Source organism: Quercus suber, unplaced genomic scaffold (assembly GCF_002906115.3).
Source record: "Quercus suber isolate HL8 unplaced genomic scaffold, Cork oak 2.0 scaffold_203, whole genome shotgun sequence".
Classification (NCBI taxonomy): Eukaryota; Viridiplantae; Streptophyta; class Magnoliopsida; order Fagales; family Fagaceae; genus Quercus; species Quercus suber.
In genome coordinates, this window is record NW_027069661.1 from 25,356 (window position 1) to 40,530 (window position 15,175).

A 15,175-nucleotide genomic window follows, 5' to 3' on the forward strand; every position below is an offset into this window, starting at 1 on the left:
ATTAAAGCCTCCCAAACCGTTTCTTTAATTATCGTCATTGTGTACACAGTGAACAAACACATTTCTGCAGCATAACTAATTACCAAAAAGAATCAGAGGCTGTCTTTCATGGCAAGCATAGCACGAAAATTTATCCCCAATTTTTTATGTCTGCTACTCTTCCTGGGTCTATCTTCTTCCCAGCAGCGAAACAAATTAGTGCAACGGCAGGAGCTCAAAGATGGAGATGAATTAGTTTCAGCTGATGGAAATTTTAGATTAGGATTCTTCAACCTTACAAGTAACAATTCCTACTTGGGAATATGGTACGATGGTGACTCCCTCGCGAATGTAGTGTGGGTTGCCAATCCAAATGCTCCACTGTTTGGCAATTCTGTAAGTCTTAGTGTTGATGACTATGGGAGTTTGAAAATTTCATACAGCAAAATGGTTCCTCCTATTTCACTAAATCCGGGACAAGAAGCCAGTAATTGTAGTGCTGTTCTACTTGATACTGGTAACTTTGTACTACATGAACTGAATTCAGATGGAACTGTGAAGAGGGAATTGTGGCAAAGCTTTGACAATCCCACTGATACACTTCTGCCTGGAATGAAACTGGGATTCAACAAAAAAAGTGGACAAACTTGGTCTCTAAAATCATGGAGAAGTGATGTGGTACCTGACACAGGGGCCTTTACTTTTGGCATGAACGTGGACTCTATACCTGGAAATGAGTTCAACATCATGCAGCACGAGGACGAGTATTGGACAGGTGGGTTTTCGCAAGATGAGGGTTACCAGCACAAGCCAATAAATGGTTTCACTTTACAAGATCAAAGAGGTTCCTCTTACGCCTTTTCAAAGATATCGAATGAGAATGAAACATACTTCAACTATTCCGCAAATAAAGACATCAAAACGTTCCCACGGTTAAGGATAGATTACTTGGGAAAGCTTTGTGTAGGTGAAAGGTTGCTTGTTCAATGTAGTTTTCCTTCCCTTGCTTCAGATGATCAAGGATGTGTGAAGAAAAAGCTTCCGGAGTGCAGGAGCCATGATATTACATTTGCTGAACGTTCAGGTTACTTTGTGGATACTGATGGATACGAGTTTCATGCGGATGACAACCTGACCCATGTGGATTGTGTAGACAAGTGCTTGACAATTTGTTCTTGTGTTGCCTTTGAGCCTTCAAAGGAAGATGGCACCGGCTGTAAGGTTTGGACCACCATGCCAAAATTTGAAACGGCTTTGAATGCACCGAAAGTATACTTCCTCGAATACAAAGGTAAGACTAATTCATGCTGAATTAATTTATCATATTTCTTGCTTATAATTGATGTAGAACATGTGCTAAGAACATGACTCTGAAGAAAACAGATAAAATCAACTCTATTGATTTTTTAACTAGTAGATCAATTGCCCTGAGTTTTATCTTGAGAGGATTGAGAATCATCCAAATTTACGAAATAAACTAAAACAATGAGATGAAAACAAAAGTTATCGTAATATAATAACTGCCATAGAGTCCTAGTCCTAGCTTAAAAAAAAAAAAATATAAGAGAATCTCAGAAGATTCGAAGGATCAATATGTCAACGCTTGTTAAGAGAGCTTATATGACATGTAGTTTTGTAAATTTAAATACAAACGGCAGGTAGCATAGACAGGGACGGAGCCATGTACATGGCCCAAAATTTTGAAACCTTCCTCTATATATATATATATATATAATTATTTTAATGTTTCCAAAATTTAGCCTACCCCCCCCCCAAATATTTGAATTAATCTATTAATGCTCTTTAAAAAAAAATAATTGGTCTAATATTTATAGAAATATAACTTTATTTTTTGCAATTTTATTTTTTATTGTAAAATGTACTTTGAAATCTGTTAAATATTTGATAAAGTTTGGCACCAAATATGTTTGGATCTATCTTTTTCAACTTGTTATGGGGCGATTAATAAGTCATTGACTTATTAGAAAAATCTTATCACTAAAACTACACATGAAATGTCTCTTTAGTTACCACATAATGAGTTAGAGCAAGATAATTTCAAATATATTTAAAGCATAACTTATTCCTCTAAGTTTTGGATTAATCATGTTTTTGAAAATTTCATTTGTTTAGTTAAAAGTTCTTTACTTATTTTAGTATGAAATATGATAATTTGTATTGAAAATGAAACTTTTAAAGAATTTCCCACTAAAAAAGAATTTTATTTTATAAAAAATCATCATCAAACACAATTTTGATTGAAAATACTATGCATTTTTTTTGTTGGGTGTGTGTATATATATAATTTATCAAATAAAAAAGCATGTATGTGAGGGTTGTTTTGATAAATATATTAATGCTGCAATTTAGCTCTCCAAACAAAAATTTTTAGCTCCGCCCCTGCATAGGAATAGTCTTATAGTGGAGTTAGTTACCACCTGGGAAGCTGACTTGGAGTTTGTTATGTTACATTATAGTTGTTTCTAGTTTATTATTATTTTCCGTCTAACTCTGTTACTTAGTATATAAACAAACAGAGCTTGTAATTCACTTTAAGCTTAATGCATGCAATATATTCATTAAATCTTAATCAAGCACAAACAGTACATGCATCTTAATGCATAGTAAATGATTAGAAGAAGAAAAACGAACAAAAATACTATTGCTAGTAGAATGGTAAAAATTTGTTTGTCAATGCAGCAAAGTTTGTCAATGCAGCAAAGCCAAACAGGTGGTGGATATGGCTCATTGTGGCAGTAGGAGGAGTCATTATCATCTTGTTCTTCCTCTTATTCTATGCAAAAATAAATAAAAAACGCGTAGCGGAAGGTAATCAATGCTCTTGCTATAGATTTTGTTAGATATATTGCTGATGATCAAGTAGTTACAAACTTTCAATTAATATTTTGCATTTATGTTAATTAGGGGAGAGAAAAAGGAAACAAAATATGCTCATACAAGAACTTGGAGGAAATGCAATACCTTCCACTGTACATGACAACGCGAATAATCAAAACAACGATGGGCAAACTAGCCATGAGTTGCATGTCTTTAGCTTTGAAAGCATTACTATTGCTACAAGTAATTTCTCAACCGAAAATAAATTAGGAGAGGGTGGTTTTGGACCAGTTTATAAGGTAAGGCCTGTCAGTTCTCTATCCATTTCTTTACAACATTACTAAAAAGTATACATATAACAAATTTTACTGTTTGGTGAGGTGATAGATTTTGATTAGCAGAACATCATTTTTATTATTGGGGTCTTTACCAACATTATTTTTATTGTACAACAATCACAACCGGCCATTTTTGCAGTTGTGACAAATCTTGTAAACTTTGTTGTGCTTTTATATTTATGGATTTCTTTATGATAACCATTTGAATCTAAGACCTAACTTAACCTAATTCTCTCTCATTTTCTTTCTATTTTTGGGATAAAATTTGAACTCAAGACTTAGTCTAGTTAATCCAATTAATCCGATCAATGCATTAGCACTTTGAGTAAGCCCTAGGAATAGCTAGAAACTTTCTAGAAAGTTAGAAAATGAAAGTACATATTGAATTAAGATAATGAGAGTAAAATATGACTAATGCAATATACTTTCAGGGAAAATTACCCGATGGAAGAGAAATTGCAATAAAGAGACTTTCAAAAAGTTCCGGACAAGGATTGGTAGAATTCAAGAATGAAGTTATTCTCATTGCCAAACTCCAACACACTAATCTTGTAAGACTTCTAGGATTTTGCATTCAAGAAGAAGAAAATATACTAATCTATGAGTACATGCCTAACAAAAGCTTAGACATCTTCCTATTTGGTAAGAAATATGTCCATTACTAGGAAAATTTAATTACGCGATGATATATATTCCCTTTTATATTATATAGATTCAATCAATACTTATCATTTTTTTTTTTTTGGTAAAATGAGTCAGATCCTACTAAAAAGTACATATTAAATTGGAAAACACGCTTCAATATCATTGAAGGCATTGCTCAAGGACTTGTTTATCTTCACAAATATTCAAGACTAAGAATTGTTCACCGAGACTTAAAAGCTAGCAACATTTTGCTTGATGAAGAGATGAATCCAAAAATATCTGATTTTGGGTTAGCTAGAATATTTGGATTGAAAGAATTAGAAGAAAACACAAATAGAGTTGTTGGAACATAGTAAGTATTCATTGCATTTCAAGCAAGTACAATCTAATGAACTCTATTTGTGAACATGTATGTGCTTGTTTATATACTAAAATTCATTGGTTAATTGTTATTTCAGTGGTTATATGTCCCCTGAGTATGCCATGAATGGTGTTGTTTCAATAAAAACTGACGTATTCAGCTTTGGAGTTCTACTATTAGAAGTTGTGAGCGGCAAGAAAAATAATAGTCGTTATCATTCTGATCATCCACTCAACCTTATAGAATATGTAAGGTTTTCATTTGACCTTTCTTAATTTGTATACATGGAATTTTGAACTTAATAGTTAATAATGTTTGTATAACTGGACTTGTATCAGACATGGAAATTATGGAATGAAGGTAAGGATTTGGAGCTAATTGACCCAACAATATTAGATGACTCATGCAATCTATATGAAGTATCAAGATGCATTCACGTTGGTCTCTTATGTGTACAAGACCAAGCAACAGATAGACCGACCATGCTAAATGTTGTTTCTATGCTTTCAAATGAAACTCTTCAACTATCTCCTCCAAAGCAACCTATTTTTTTTATTAACACATTTGTGGAAGAGATTCGGGTTTCTGAAATTAAGCCAGAAAGCTGTTCCGTAAATAATGTCACGGTTTCTATGATGAAACCTAGATAAATACTAGAATCTACTATGTATATATATGTATGCCATCTCAGCAAATAAAAAAAAAGTATGTATATATATGCCTTTGTGATAACTGATAAGGGCTATTGTCGATTATGACTAGTCAGGATGTATCCTTGTTTCTAATGTTTTTAGTAGAAGTCTTGATAATTGCAAATATATATTAATTCCTGATCACAATTATCTTTCTTCTTGTTATAAGCAATGAGAAGAATCATTGATTCACATGAGACTTATAGTTTGTTTGGATGGATGGGGAGTAGAGAGGAGTAGAGTAGAGGGAAGGAGAGTAAGTTAAATTACCTTGTTTGGATGTTTTTTAAGGGAGAAAAGGGAGGGATTTGGAGGGGTTCTAATTACTTCTAACCCCTCATTTTCAATTTCCCCAAATTAAAGAGATTTGGAGGGGGAGTAGAGCATGGAAATGTTTGACCAAATAAATTACCAAATTTACCATTACCGTATTAACAAAATTACAAACTATGAAGAATGGCTAATTATTATCCTCCACCTTACTTAATTTTAAAAACATCCAAATAAGGTGGAGGATAACCATTCACCTCTACTTTCCTCCTCATTACTCTCCATCCCTCTACTCTCCGCTCCCTCTAAACTTCCAAACATAGCATTAACTGATTTAACTTTTAGCCAAATTGTTCTAGCTCAGTTGTGATAGGTAAAGCTAACCATTTGGGTTCAACCAGGCGTTCCACTTGATTGAACTTACCTTAAAGTTAACTAACTAGACATATTTGATACAATAAATGCTATAATACAACAAACTCTGCCTTTGATAGCATCTATTCTCTTCCATTTGGTGAATTTTTTTTCCCTTCTTTGGGGAACCTATTATACACATGCCATTTCATGCTTTGCGTTATAACTCGAGCCCCCCTATTCCTAATGAAGACCCTTATATCACAATTTGCAAAGCACGTGCTACTCATCTAATGCGTCTTGATACATTAAAAAAAAAAAAAAAATGATGAAAAGTGCAATGATGCTTTTGTTTCTTTTTGCTTGGGAGACCAGGGATGGAGCCACTGTTGGACTAGGGGGCCAATGGTCCCCCCAATTTAAAAAAAAAAAAATTGTTATATATATGTATACTAATTTTATTTATTTTATTTTATAAAATTACATTTTACTCCCCCTAAAAGATATCATTGATTATTTTTAGAGTAATGTTATACTCACAAACTTTTTTGTAAACTGTTTTGGTAGTAAATTCTTATTGGTCCGCATATACTACTTATATCATTTTTTTTTTTTTTTTTACTTAGTAGTAACCACTTATTACATCAGAAATTTTGTTCTTAACTCAAAATTTTGGCTTCGTCTCTGTACGAGACAACAAACATGGTTAAGGATATTGCATACACTATTCCTAGAACCATCGCTGGGAATTTAATATTATAGGGGCGTGCATATTTTATACCCAATAATAATAATAATAAAGGACTGAATGTTCGATTTTGATTGTAACCCTTTTAAAGGTTGTTTCTTAATCAGTCAATTTTGTATGAACAATAAATTTCATTAAGAATTAAATTAGATGGATTTATTAATTGTTATTATTTAAGAGAATGTATACTACGGAAAATTATTAAATACTCTAGGAGTACTCAATAATTACCCGTATACTACGTGGTTGTATTCTCTCTTTCTCTCTTTCAATTTCTATACATAGGCAAAACACAGAGAAAGTCAAATTAGAATTCTAAATTAGAATCCAATTTTGCATCATGTGTTTAAATTTATGTAGGAACCACACCATAATTATCCTTCTAGGTGTGCGATTAGAATTTGAATTGAAGTCCAATTTTGTTCCATGTATCTAAATTTATGTAGGGATTGCACCATAAATATCATATTTGATCTGTACCATATATGCATAACTTTGATCTGTAGGTTTGATAATCTAGCTGATTCCTGAAAACGTTAGTACAAAGTTAAGGGGTTATTTTGTTGAGGACATTACACAAATAGATAAAATCTATTCAGTTGTGTTATATATATATATATATATATATAAACTAGTTTATAACTGTCCTAAGTTTTATCTTGAGAGGGTTGAGAATCATCCAAATTTGTGAAATAAACTAGAATGAAAACTTGAAATCAAAATGTAATGATGTGGAATCATTTTATTAAATAAATATAACATGCGTGTGGCAAGTTTATGTGGCATTAAACGGAAAGTATGGACAGGAGGCTACTAATGAAATTGAATAGAATTTCAAGGGGTAAAATCTAAATTTTAGAACTTTAGGAGATAAAATTTAAATTCTAAAACTTCAAGCTAAAAAATCTAAATACTCCTAAATTTTAGGGTGTAAAATTTAAACTTAGAAACTTCAAGATGTTAAATCCAAACATGCCTAAATTTCAAGAGATAAAATGCAAAATTTAAAATTTTAGAGTTTAAAATACAAACACCCAAAATTTTAGAGGTGTAGTTTACAATTTAGTATTTATTTATTTTTTGAGCATATGCAACTTCTTTTATTTAAAACCTAGAAATAATATTGTTCAAAATCGAATATTATACTGCAGGATATGAGAGCATACTTGGGAGGATTGAGATCAGGTACAATACTTGATGCAATAGTTGTAAATGACTGGGATTCAAAAGTTGAAAAAAAGCTGCTCTCACTCATTGAAAAAAAAAAAAATGTAGTATCTGAAACATTCAAATAAGTATATTTGATTGCATAATTGAGGGTACACTCCAAAGTCCAAATCATGGATGGGGTTCATGCTTTTCACTAGGGAGAGAGAGAGAGAGAGACGACTCTTTGAACATTGATTCATTGAACATTCAAATGGCTTAAATGAACCACATGACTTTTGGCTCAAAACAAACGGCTTTTTGCATGCTTTTATGAGTTATGACCGACACATGACTTAGAGCTCAAGACTAGAATATGTTGTATCTAGAATATTTTAAACATTTTAATTTTCTCTATAATATATCTAAATTAAAATTTTATTTGCATTTTATAAGTATTTTTCTTTCTTGAAATTTTAAACAATTTGGTGCATCCTTTCACCCCCAGAGTATTTGTATTAGCTTGGGCAAAAATTTCTGTTTATTTTAGCATAAGTGTTGAGTTATAAATTGATCCCGATTAATTAATTTAATTACCAAAGTTGATTAATTAGGTCAAACTATGTGCAAATCGTGGAGATACCAACAAATCATCAAATAAACTAATATGCAGCAGAAATTAAATGACACAGTGATTTGTTGACGAATGGGAAAAAGTTCTCGCAAGGCAAAATCCCCACCGAGTGAATTTCAGTTCACTACTCTCAAGAATCCACTAATCAATAATCAAGCGGTTATAAGTATAAGGAATTTTATCACTACTTTGGTCTATCCCAAAATATCAACTTACAGTTGAACCTTCACTCTAATCCCCAATTCGATTTGATCTTGTCGAGACTTCTTCTTTTGCACAGATCCTAGTATGTAACTAACTCCAAGCAACTGATTTATTGTTATTGGCTGCAAATTTTTCACTTCAAAGCATGTTGAAGGTCAGAAAGCACTTGGTTACAAAACCCTAAGGCATACAAAATACAGTAACTTCTCACAGAGTGTATGAGTTCTTTAATTGAGTCTTTGTGTCTTTGATGACTTTAAAATAAGTCTTTTATATGGTCTAGGGTTGTAGAGAGAGAAACCCTAATAATCTAAGTCATCATTGGTCAAATTTTAGATGTGAGATTTCTGAAATCATAAGTCTTGATAGATTGAGTGGTGTGTTGAGTTTCACCATTAATTCTCGATAGATGCTAGTGTCGAGCCTAATGTCAAGAATTACTGAAACTGCTTTTCTTCACTTGTTTCTTAGATCAATCTTTATGTCTTTAATAATACCACTTGTTATGCTTGAGCAATATACTTCTTGATACATTAAACTTAACTTAGATCTACCCAATTACAAGTAAAGTTTGTTTTGCCAAAGGTTAAGCCCATACATAGAAAATATAACCCTAACAATAAGACTATACTTTTTCTATTTTTTATATTCATTTTTTAAAACACTTCATATTAGATTATCTATTTTACACTATATTTCATTAAAATATAAATTTTCATGATTTTTTAAATTGTTTCTCTTTCTTCATACACAACAATCATCATCTACTCTTTTCCTTCATCCTCTAGATACATAAAGAAATAATAACCATCATCCTTGAAATACATCAATTTTTCTTGATTTTTTAAAAAAATTTCTCTTTCTTCACACATAACAACCACGAACGACTCTCTTCCTTCATTACTAAGATACACAAAGAAAGATATATTTCTAAATTTAATGGTTACTATAATAAACTTGTAAATTTACATAATTATACACGGATTGATGTGAATCACTTTTAAACAAAAATAATTATATATATATATATATATATTTTATTATACACAAATTAACGTGAATGTTTTAATTCCGCCCATCGCATACTATCAAATTTAATGTTCAAATTTTAATTTTTTCTATACAAACTGAATTTGCACTTTTAGTTGCATATAAATGAATCCGCATGTTTACCTTTTGCAGCACCCTCCCAAGTACCAACCCAATCCCTGCGCCACTTACAAGAGAACTTGTTTTGATTTTGGTAGGGTCTACTAAAAATCATGGATGTTTCGTAGGGTTCTCACGCTTTATTTAGGGATAGAGATAGACGACTTTTGGATCATTGAACAATCAAATGGTTTAAATGGACCACATATATTTCCTTTTTTTTTTATTGAACAATCAAATGGTTTAAATGGACCACATATATGACCCCTTTTTTTTTTTTTTTTTCTGTCCCGATGAAACCCCAACGAAACATATCCATGATTTGGACTGGACCCTGCTGAATTCAATTATACAGCCATTTGCGTCCTTCTAGTTCTAGCGTCTCGTCAAGAATGTGCTTATTTGAACGTTACAGATAGTGCATAGCTTTTCTTTTTCCCAAGTATTTTCTCATATCCTACTGTACAATATTCAGTTTTGAAGTATATGGGTAGTTAAGTGCACACGAAAAACCCTATTTTTTTATTTAGCCAAAAAATATGTGTCAAATAAGAGAATGCGGTATTAATAAAAATAAAATAAAATAAAATAAGGGTAAAGATAAATATAAAAAAATAAATAAGTTTTTTTTTTTTTTTTTTTTTTGCTTAGTTTTCTTTTATCACTCTTTTGTGAAACCTTGGGGTTGGGACAGATTCTGGTCTTTGTGCTTTAAGTCTTGTGTCATTTTTTTTTTTTTTTTTTTTTACAAAATAAAATTTTTACTTTAGTATAATCTAGGTGTATATGGATGTGAAACTCCCTTCTAAGGAATTAAACCCTAGCTATTACCTCTCATACCCCACAAACACTTATACTTATGTCATTCTTAACTCATAAACGCATGCAAAGAGTCGTTTGAAATGGGGTCAGTCATAACACCACTTCACTTGCATTCAGCCAAAAAAAAAAAAAAAAGGGGTCATATATGTGGTCCATTTAAACCATTTGATTGTTCAATAAAAAAAAAAGGAAATATATGTGGTCCATTTAAACCATTTGATTGTTCAATGATCCAAAAGTCGTCTATCTCTATCCCTAAATAAAGCGTGAGAACCCTACGAAACATCCATGATTTTTAGTAGACCCTACCAAAATCAAAACAAGTTCTCTTGTAAGTGGCGCAGGGATTGGGTTGGTACTTGGGAGGGTGCTGCAAAAGGTAAACATGCGGATTCATTTATATGCAACTAAAAGTGCAAATTCAGTTTGTATAGAAAAAATTAAAANCACAATTTTATCTGGAATACTAATCATTGTAGCTTCCATAAAATAAACAGTGCATCGCACAGTTAGCAACTAGTTATATTTGAGTTTGGCTACCTTGTTTGTTAAACAAATGTACATAAACAATTTTTCTTCAAAGTAAGCCCAAGCTAGTCATAAATTACTCAGTTCATTTACAACTCTACTCTCATCTCTATATTTAAAAAACAAAAGAGGATTGTACAAATGCTCTAACTAAGAAAGGGGTGCTTTCAACTTGAAAACTTTGTTTTGCAATTTGATTCCCTGTTGCTATGGATGTCTTTTTTCTTTTGAATTAGGATTGTTTGGGCCATTGTTTTGCATGGTCAGTTATTGTTGTAACTGATTCCATAAAAAATAAAAATAAAAAAAGACCGATTCCAATTTTTTTTTTAGCTGAAATTTATTTAATGATGTTTTGTTTTTTTTCAAAAAAAAAAAAAAAAAAAAAAGGTTTCTTGACCGAATACAAACCTTATGTCTCGCTTTTTGTGTTGCACAATAAATGAGTCTATTATATTTTAAATTTGTGCTGAGACTTTCAATTATTTACTTTATGTATTTCATATAAATATGTGACACTAAATGAGGGATACCAAAAAAAAAAAAAAAATTCTTTGCACCTAATGCACAGAAAAGATAAATCTTTACAATATATCAATTGTCAATGCCTGCAACAATTATAAATATAGATTAGTCTAATTTTTTTTTTCATATTATCTTTGTAATTGATACCTTTGACTTCTTCAATGTGAAAAGGGATGGGGTGGGCTCTCAGTAGAACCAGTTCACACGTAAACTTAAATTGCAGAATTAAATCACCATACAATTGCTGACCTTACCGTGTTAGGACTATTTATGCAATTAAAATTCCTTCAACAATTCCACTCTTATCCAGCCCATCAACAACCTGTAACATAAATATTGGGAATTTGGTATCAACAAACTTTTACTTAGCACATTGGCTGAGGATACTACAGCAAAATCAACATAGCATACAAGCAAAGCACGAACACTGATTAATTTTAATAATTTGACGTAATTTTCAAAATTTTAGGTTCAGCTGTTCAGGGTTATTATTTTCATGATTTTAAGTGCATTTAATGATTTTCTAGTTAAATTAAAGTCATGTTATGGTAGAGTATTAATTACAATCTCCTTTAGCATATATTTTTGGGAAAAATGCCCATACACTCCGTCAACTTTATAGTAGTGGTCATCACATTCTTTGAACTTTTATTTTGACCAGTTTACTCCTTCAACTTTACACATCTGCCAAATCACTGCCTTTGTTAATTTGTTGGCAAAATTTTAACAGAAAATACACGTAAGACACACATGATGCTTAAAATACCAAATCAAAAAGATGAGAAGAAAAGAGAGATCAATGGTTAGAACACCACTGTGGCATCCCTACCTTTGGGGCTAGAAGTCTTTGTCCTGTCGTTTATGGTCCCATTGTACCGTCCAGCTGCAAATATGGATCTCCTGTTCAATAGCCACCATTTTATTGATATTTTCATTCCAAATATTTCCCATGATGCTTTCAGGACCCTGTTTTCCTAAAATGAAGTGTGGTTTACAAGGATGGAATGTTGGACTTCCCATTCTTTTACCCTTCAAGCATTCTCTGGACGAATTCTCTGGGAGCCGTAATCAACAACACCAATAGCCAAGTCCATGAGAAATTATACTGTTCTCGTAGTGAACTATGTCACTTGTTCACCATTTCATTAAAAGATTTCCACTTGTTTAAAATTGCTGAGTCAATAACCAGTTTTTGTTTAAAAAAAATTTCTGACTCAGCAATTTTAAATAAGTGAGAGTCTTTTAGTGGAATAGTGAACAACGTTACTTGTCCACCATTAGAACCTTATAATTTCTCAAAGTTCACCATCTATTACCAATTTTTACCATCCCAACAAAGAAAACTAACCAAAACGATAAAACCCACATCCAATTCCAAATCCCAACAACCTCAAATTCTTCAAAACCCAGAATTTTTGTTTTCAATTAAAAACTTAGAAAAAAAGCCCCAGTTTTTTGGGTTTCAAGGAAATGAAAATCTAGGGAGCTTTAGAGGTGTAATCCCTCATATCTAGATCCATTAGAAACTTCTTAAAATTGAAACAAACTTGTTTTAGAGATTTGAGACTTTTTTTTTTTTTTTTTTTTTGGCGGTGTGTGTACTGTGGATCCATATTGTGGTTGAACGACGAGATGGTCATTTGTGAGAGACCGCGCCCCCGACCCCCTTTTAATGAATGTTTGTTGGGCCAAACCCACGTGAATGGGTGGAGTCGTGTTATTACCTCTCAAAATGGAGGTTCGACTAGTTATATTTTCCCCTTTAGATTAAGGGTTTTACAATGGAGTCGCCACTTATTTAATTATTGGAAAAATAAGAAAACCATAAAAAAATTCCTCATTTTATTAATTTGAAATTGAATTTACATTGAACATAGGAAATTACATGGCTTTGGTCTTAGATACAATCTAAGATAAAGTACATGGCTTTGTTTCCTAGTTACAATCTAGAAATTGAAAATTACAAGGATAAGCATTTGATCTACTAACCCTTGATCTAAGTTCGGAGGCTATGTTACAAGGTGGGAAGGTGTTAGGCACCCACCTTGCCCGGTAAAACCGGTCTTCTAGACTATGGTGGCCAACAATCGTATCATATCATCCAATATGTCAATCAATTTACATGTTGAATTTAATGTGTGTGCATGTGATAAACCCTAATTCAATTTATTAAACATTGCATTTGGATTGAAAAATAAAATTCTAGTGAATGTGTGTGGATGGTGATAACCTAAATTCAAGGATTTGAAAGAATTATGAAACAAACATGTTTTTCATATTTTTGATGTAAATTTAAGATCAAAACTAGTAATATGCATGAACATGTGATGAACAACCAAGAATATGTGAAGAACACATAAAAACATTAAACATATTCAAGAGGATTCAAATAATTACTATCATACTTTAATCTTAAATTTTCATCATGGTAACACAAAAAACAAGTTAGGGAAAGGAATTATACCTTCATGCAAGATTCATACGGTGGAGGAGGAGACTCTTGGTGGAGGTCCTAAGGGTGGAGGAAAAAAGAAGAACTAGGAGAGGGAGAGTAAGTCTCACTCAATACCTTGAGTTTCAGGAAGACCAAGATATGACAAGACTACTCTACTTCACTAGAACTCAAGAGAGGAGAAGAGAGGGGATTTTTTGGTGCCTAGGAATGAAGGAGGGGGAAGGTTTATATAGTAGTAGTGGAGGGAATATGAATGGAATGCCATTTAATGAGGGTTGACAAGGATTATGAACCTAGACCTCATTTTAGTCTTGGAAAAAATCTGGTGCATTAAATGGAGAGATTGGTGGGAGTGGGGAGTAAACCAAAATTCGGTTTTCCCGGAGCTGCTGTAACAGCTTGTAGATCCAACTTCAAAAACTCATATCTGACCCAATTCTGATCGGAATTGTCTCGTTCTTGTGCTCAAATTGAAGCTCCGGATGTCTAGTTTCTGGGAAAATTAACCTCATTCACAGATTCAAAGTATTCTGACAGATATTGACGAAATGGTGAGCAGAGGTCATTTGTTAGAAAATGGTTTCAGCACAATTAACATTAATAGGTCCCAAATTAGCTCCCAATTAACATTAAATGGCTCCAATCACTCCCATTTCAGAATTAATTGGTTCCAAATTTACTCTAATTAAAAGATAATTACACAAATTACTCATTGAATAATTAATATTTAACTATCTAATTAATTAAGTGCATGCAACCTCACCATAAAATGTAGTCCTAACCAATCAAATTATGACACATCATTGATCTCAAATTGATCACTCCTATAACCAATTAAAATCAATTGTTTATAATCATATATAGTCGGACTCAATTTGTGATAGTACATCTTAGCCATTAAAAATTGATTTGATGATAACTTTCAATCTGGTGGTCCGATTAGGGCTTATGACCAGTCGATTTGATCGTTACAACATCAAGATCATTTTGGTGAAATGAATCCAAGGATCTAATGGCTAGAATCAAGATGCATATTTCCAAGGAAAAATTACCCTTTTACCCTCCATGTGTGGTTAAATACGGGTTGCAAAATGGGGTGTCAACAGAATGCCCCTCATTGGCAGAGCTTGCAAAGCGAATGTCAATGTATGAAAGAGACACCCAACTTTGCAATTAGTATTTAACCGTGGTGAATGTATGATGCATGTAGATAAAAGTGTAGATGGTCATGTTATGGATCAAAATGTGGACCGAATCCCAAGGGAGATTGCCTATGTACCTCTTGGTGAGAGGATCAGGTCCAAACGTAGTTCATGCATGCAAATTTTTTTTTTTTTTTTGGTGTAAAAAAATGAGTACAAGACATGCTTACCAGTGGTTATGACGAAATGAGGATTTTGGACATGCTTCCTTCGATGGATTTGAAGTTTGGACGTGCTTCTCAGAGGTCCGTGGATTGAAGTTTAGACGTGCTTCCTAGAGGTTCG

General features: G+C 32.5%; 1 protein-coding gene across 1 annotated transcript; it reads left to right on the plus strand.

Moving 5' to 3' along the window:
• Positions 1-4,922, plus strand: LOC112002111 (G-type lectin S-receptor-like serine/threonine-protein kinase CES101). Its single transcript, XM_024034268.2, has 7 exons — positions 1-1,270; positions 2,680-2,808; positions 2,905-3,116; positions 3,587-3,797; positions 3,915-4,152; positions 4,259-4,409; positions 4,500-4,922. The coding sequence occupies exons 1-7, from the start codon at positions 109-111 to the stop codon at positions 4,809-4,811; spliced, it is 2,415 nt and encodes an 804-aa protein (XP_023890036.1). The 5' UTR covers positions 1-108; the 3' UTR covers positions 4,812-4,922.
• The last annotated feature ends 10,253 nt before the right edge of the window (positions 4,923-15,175 follow it).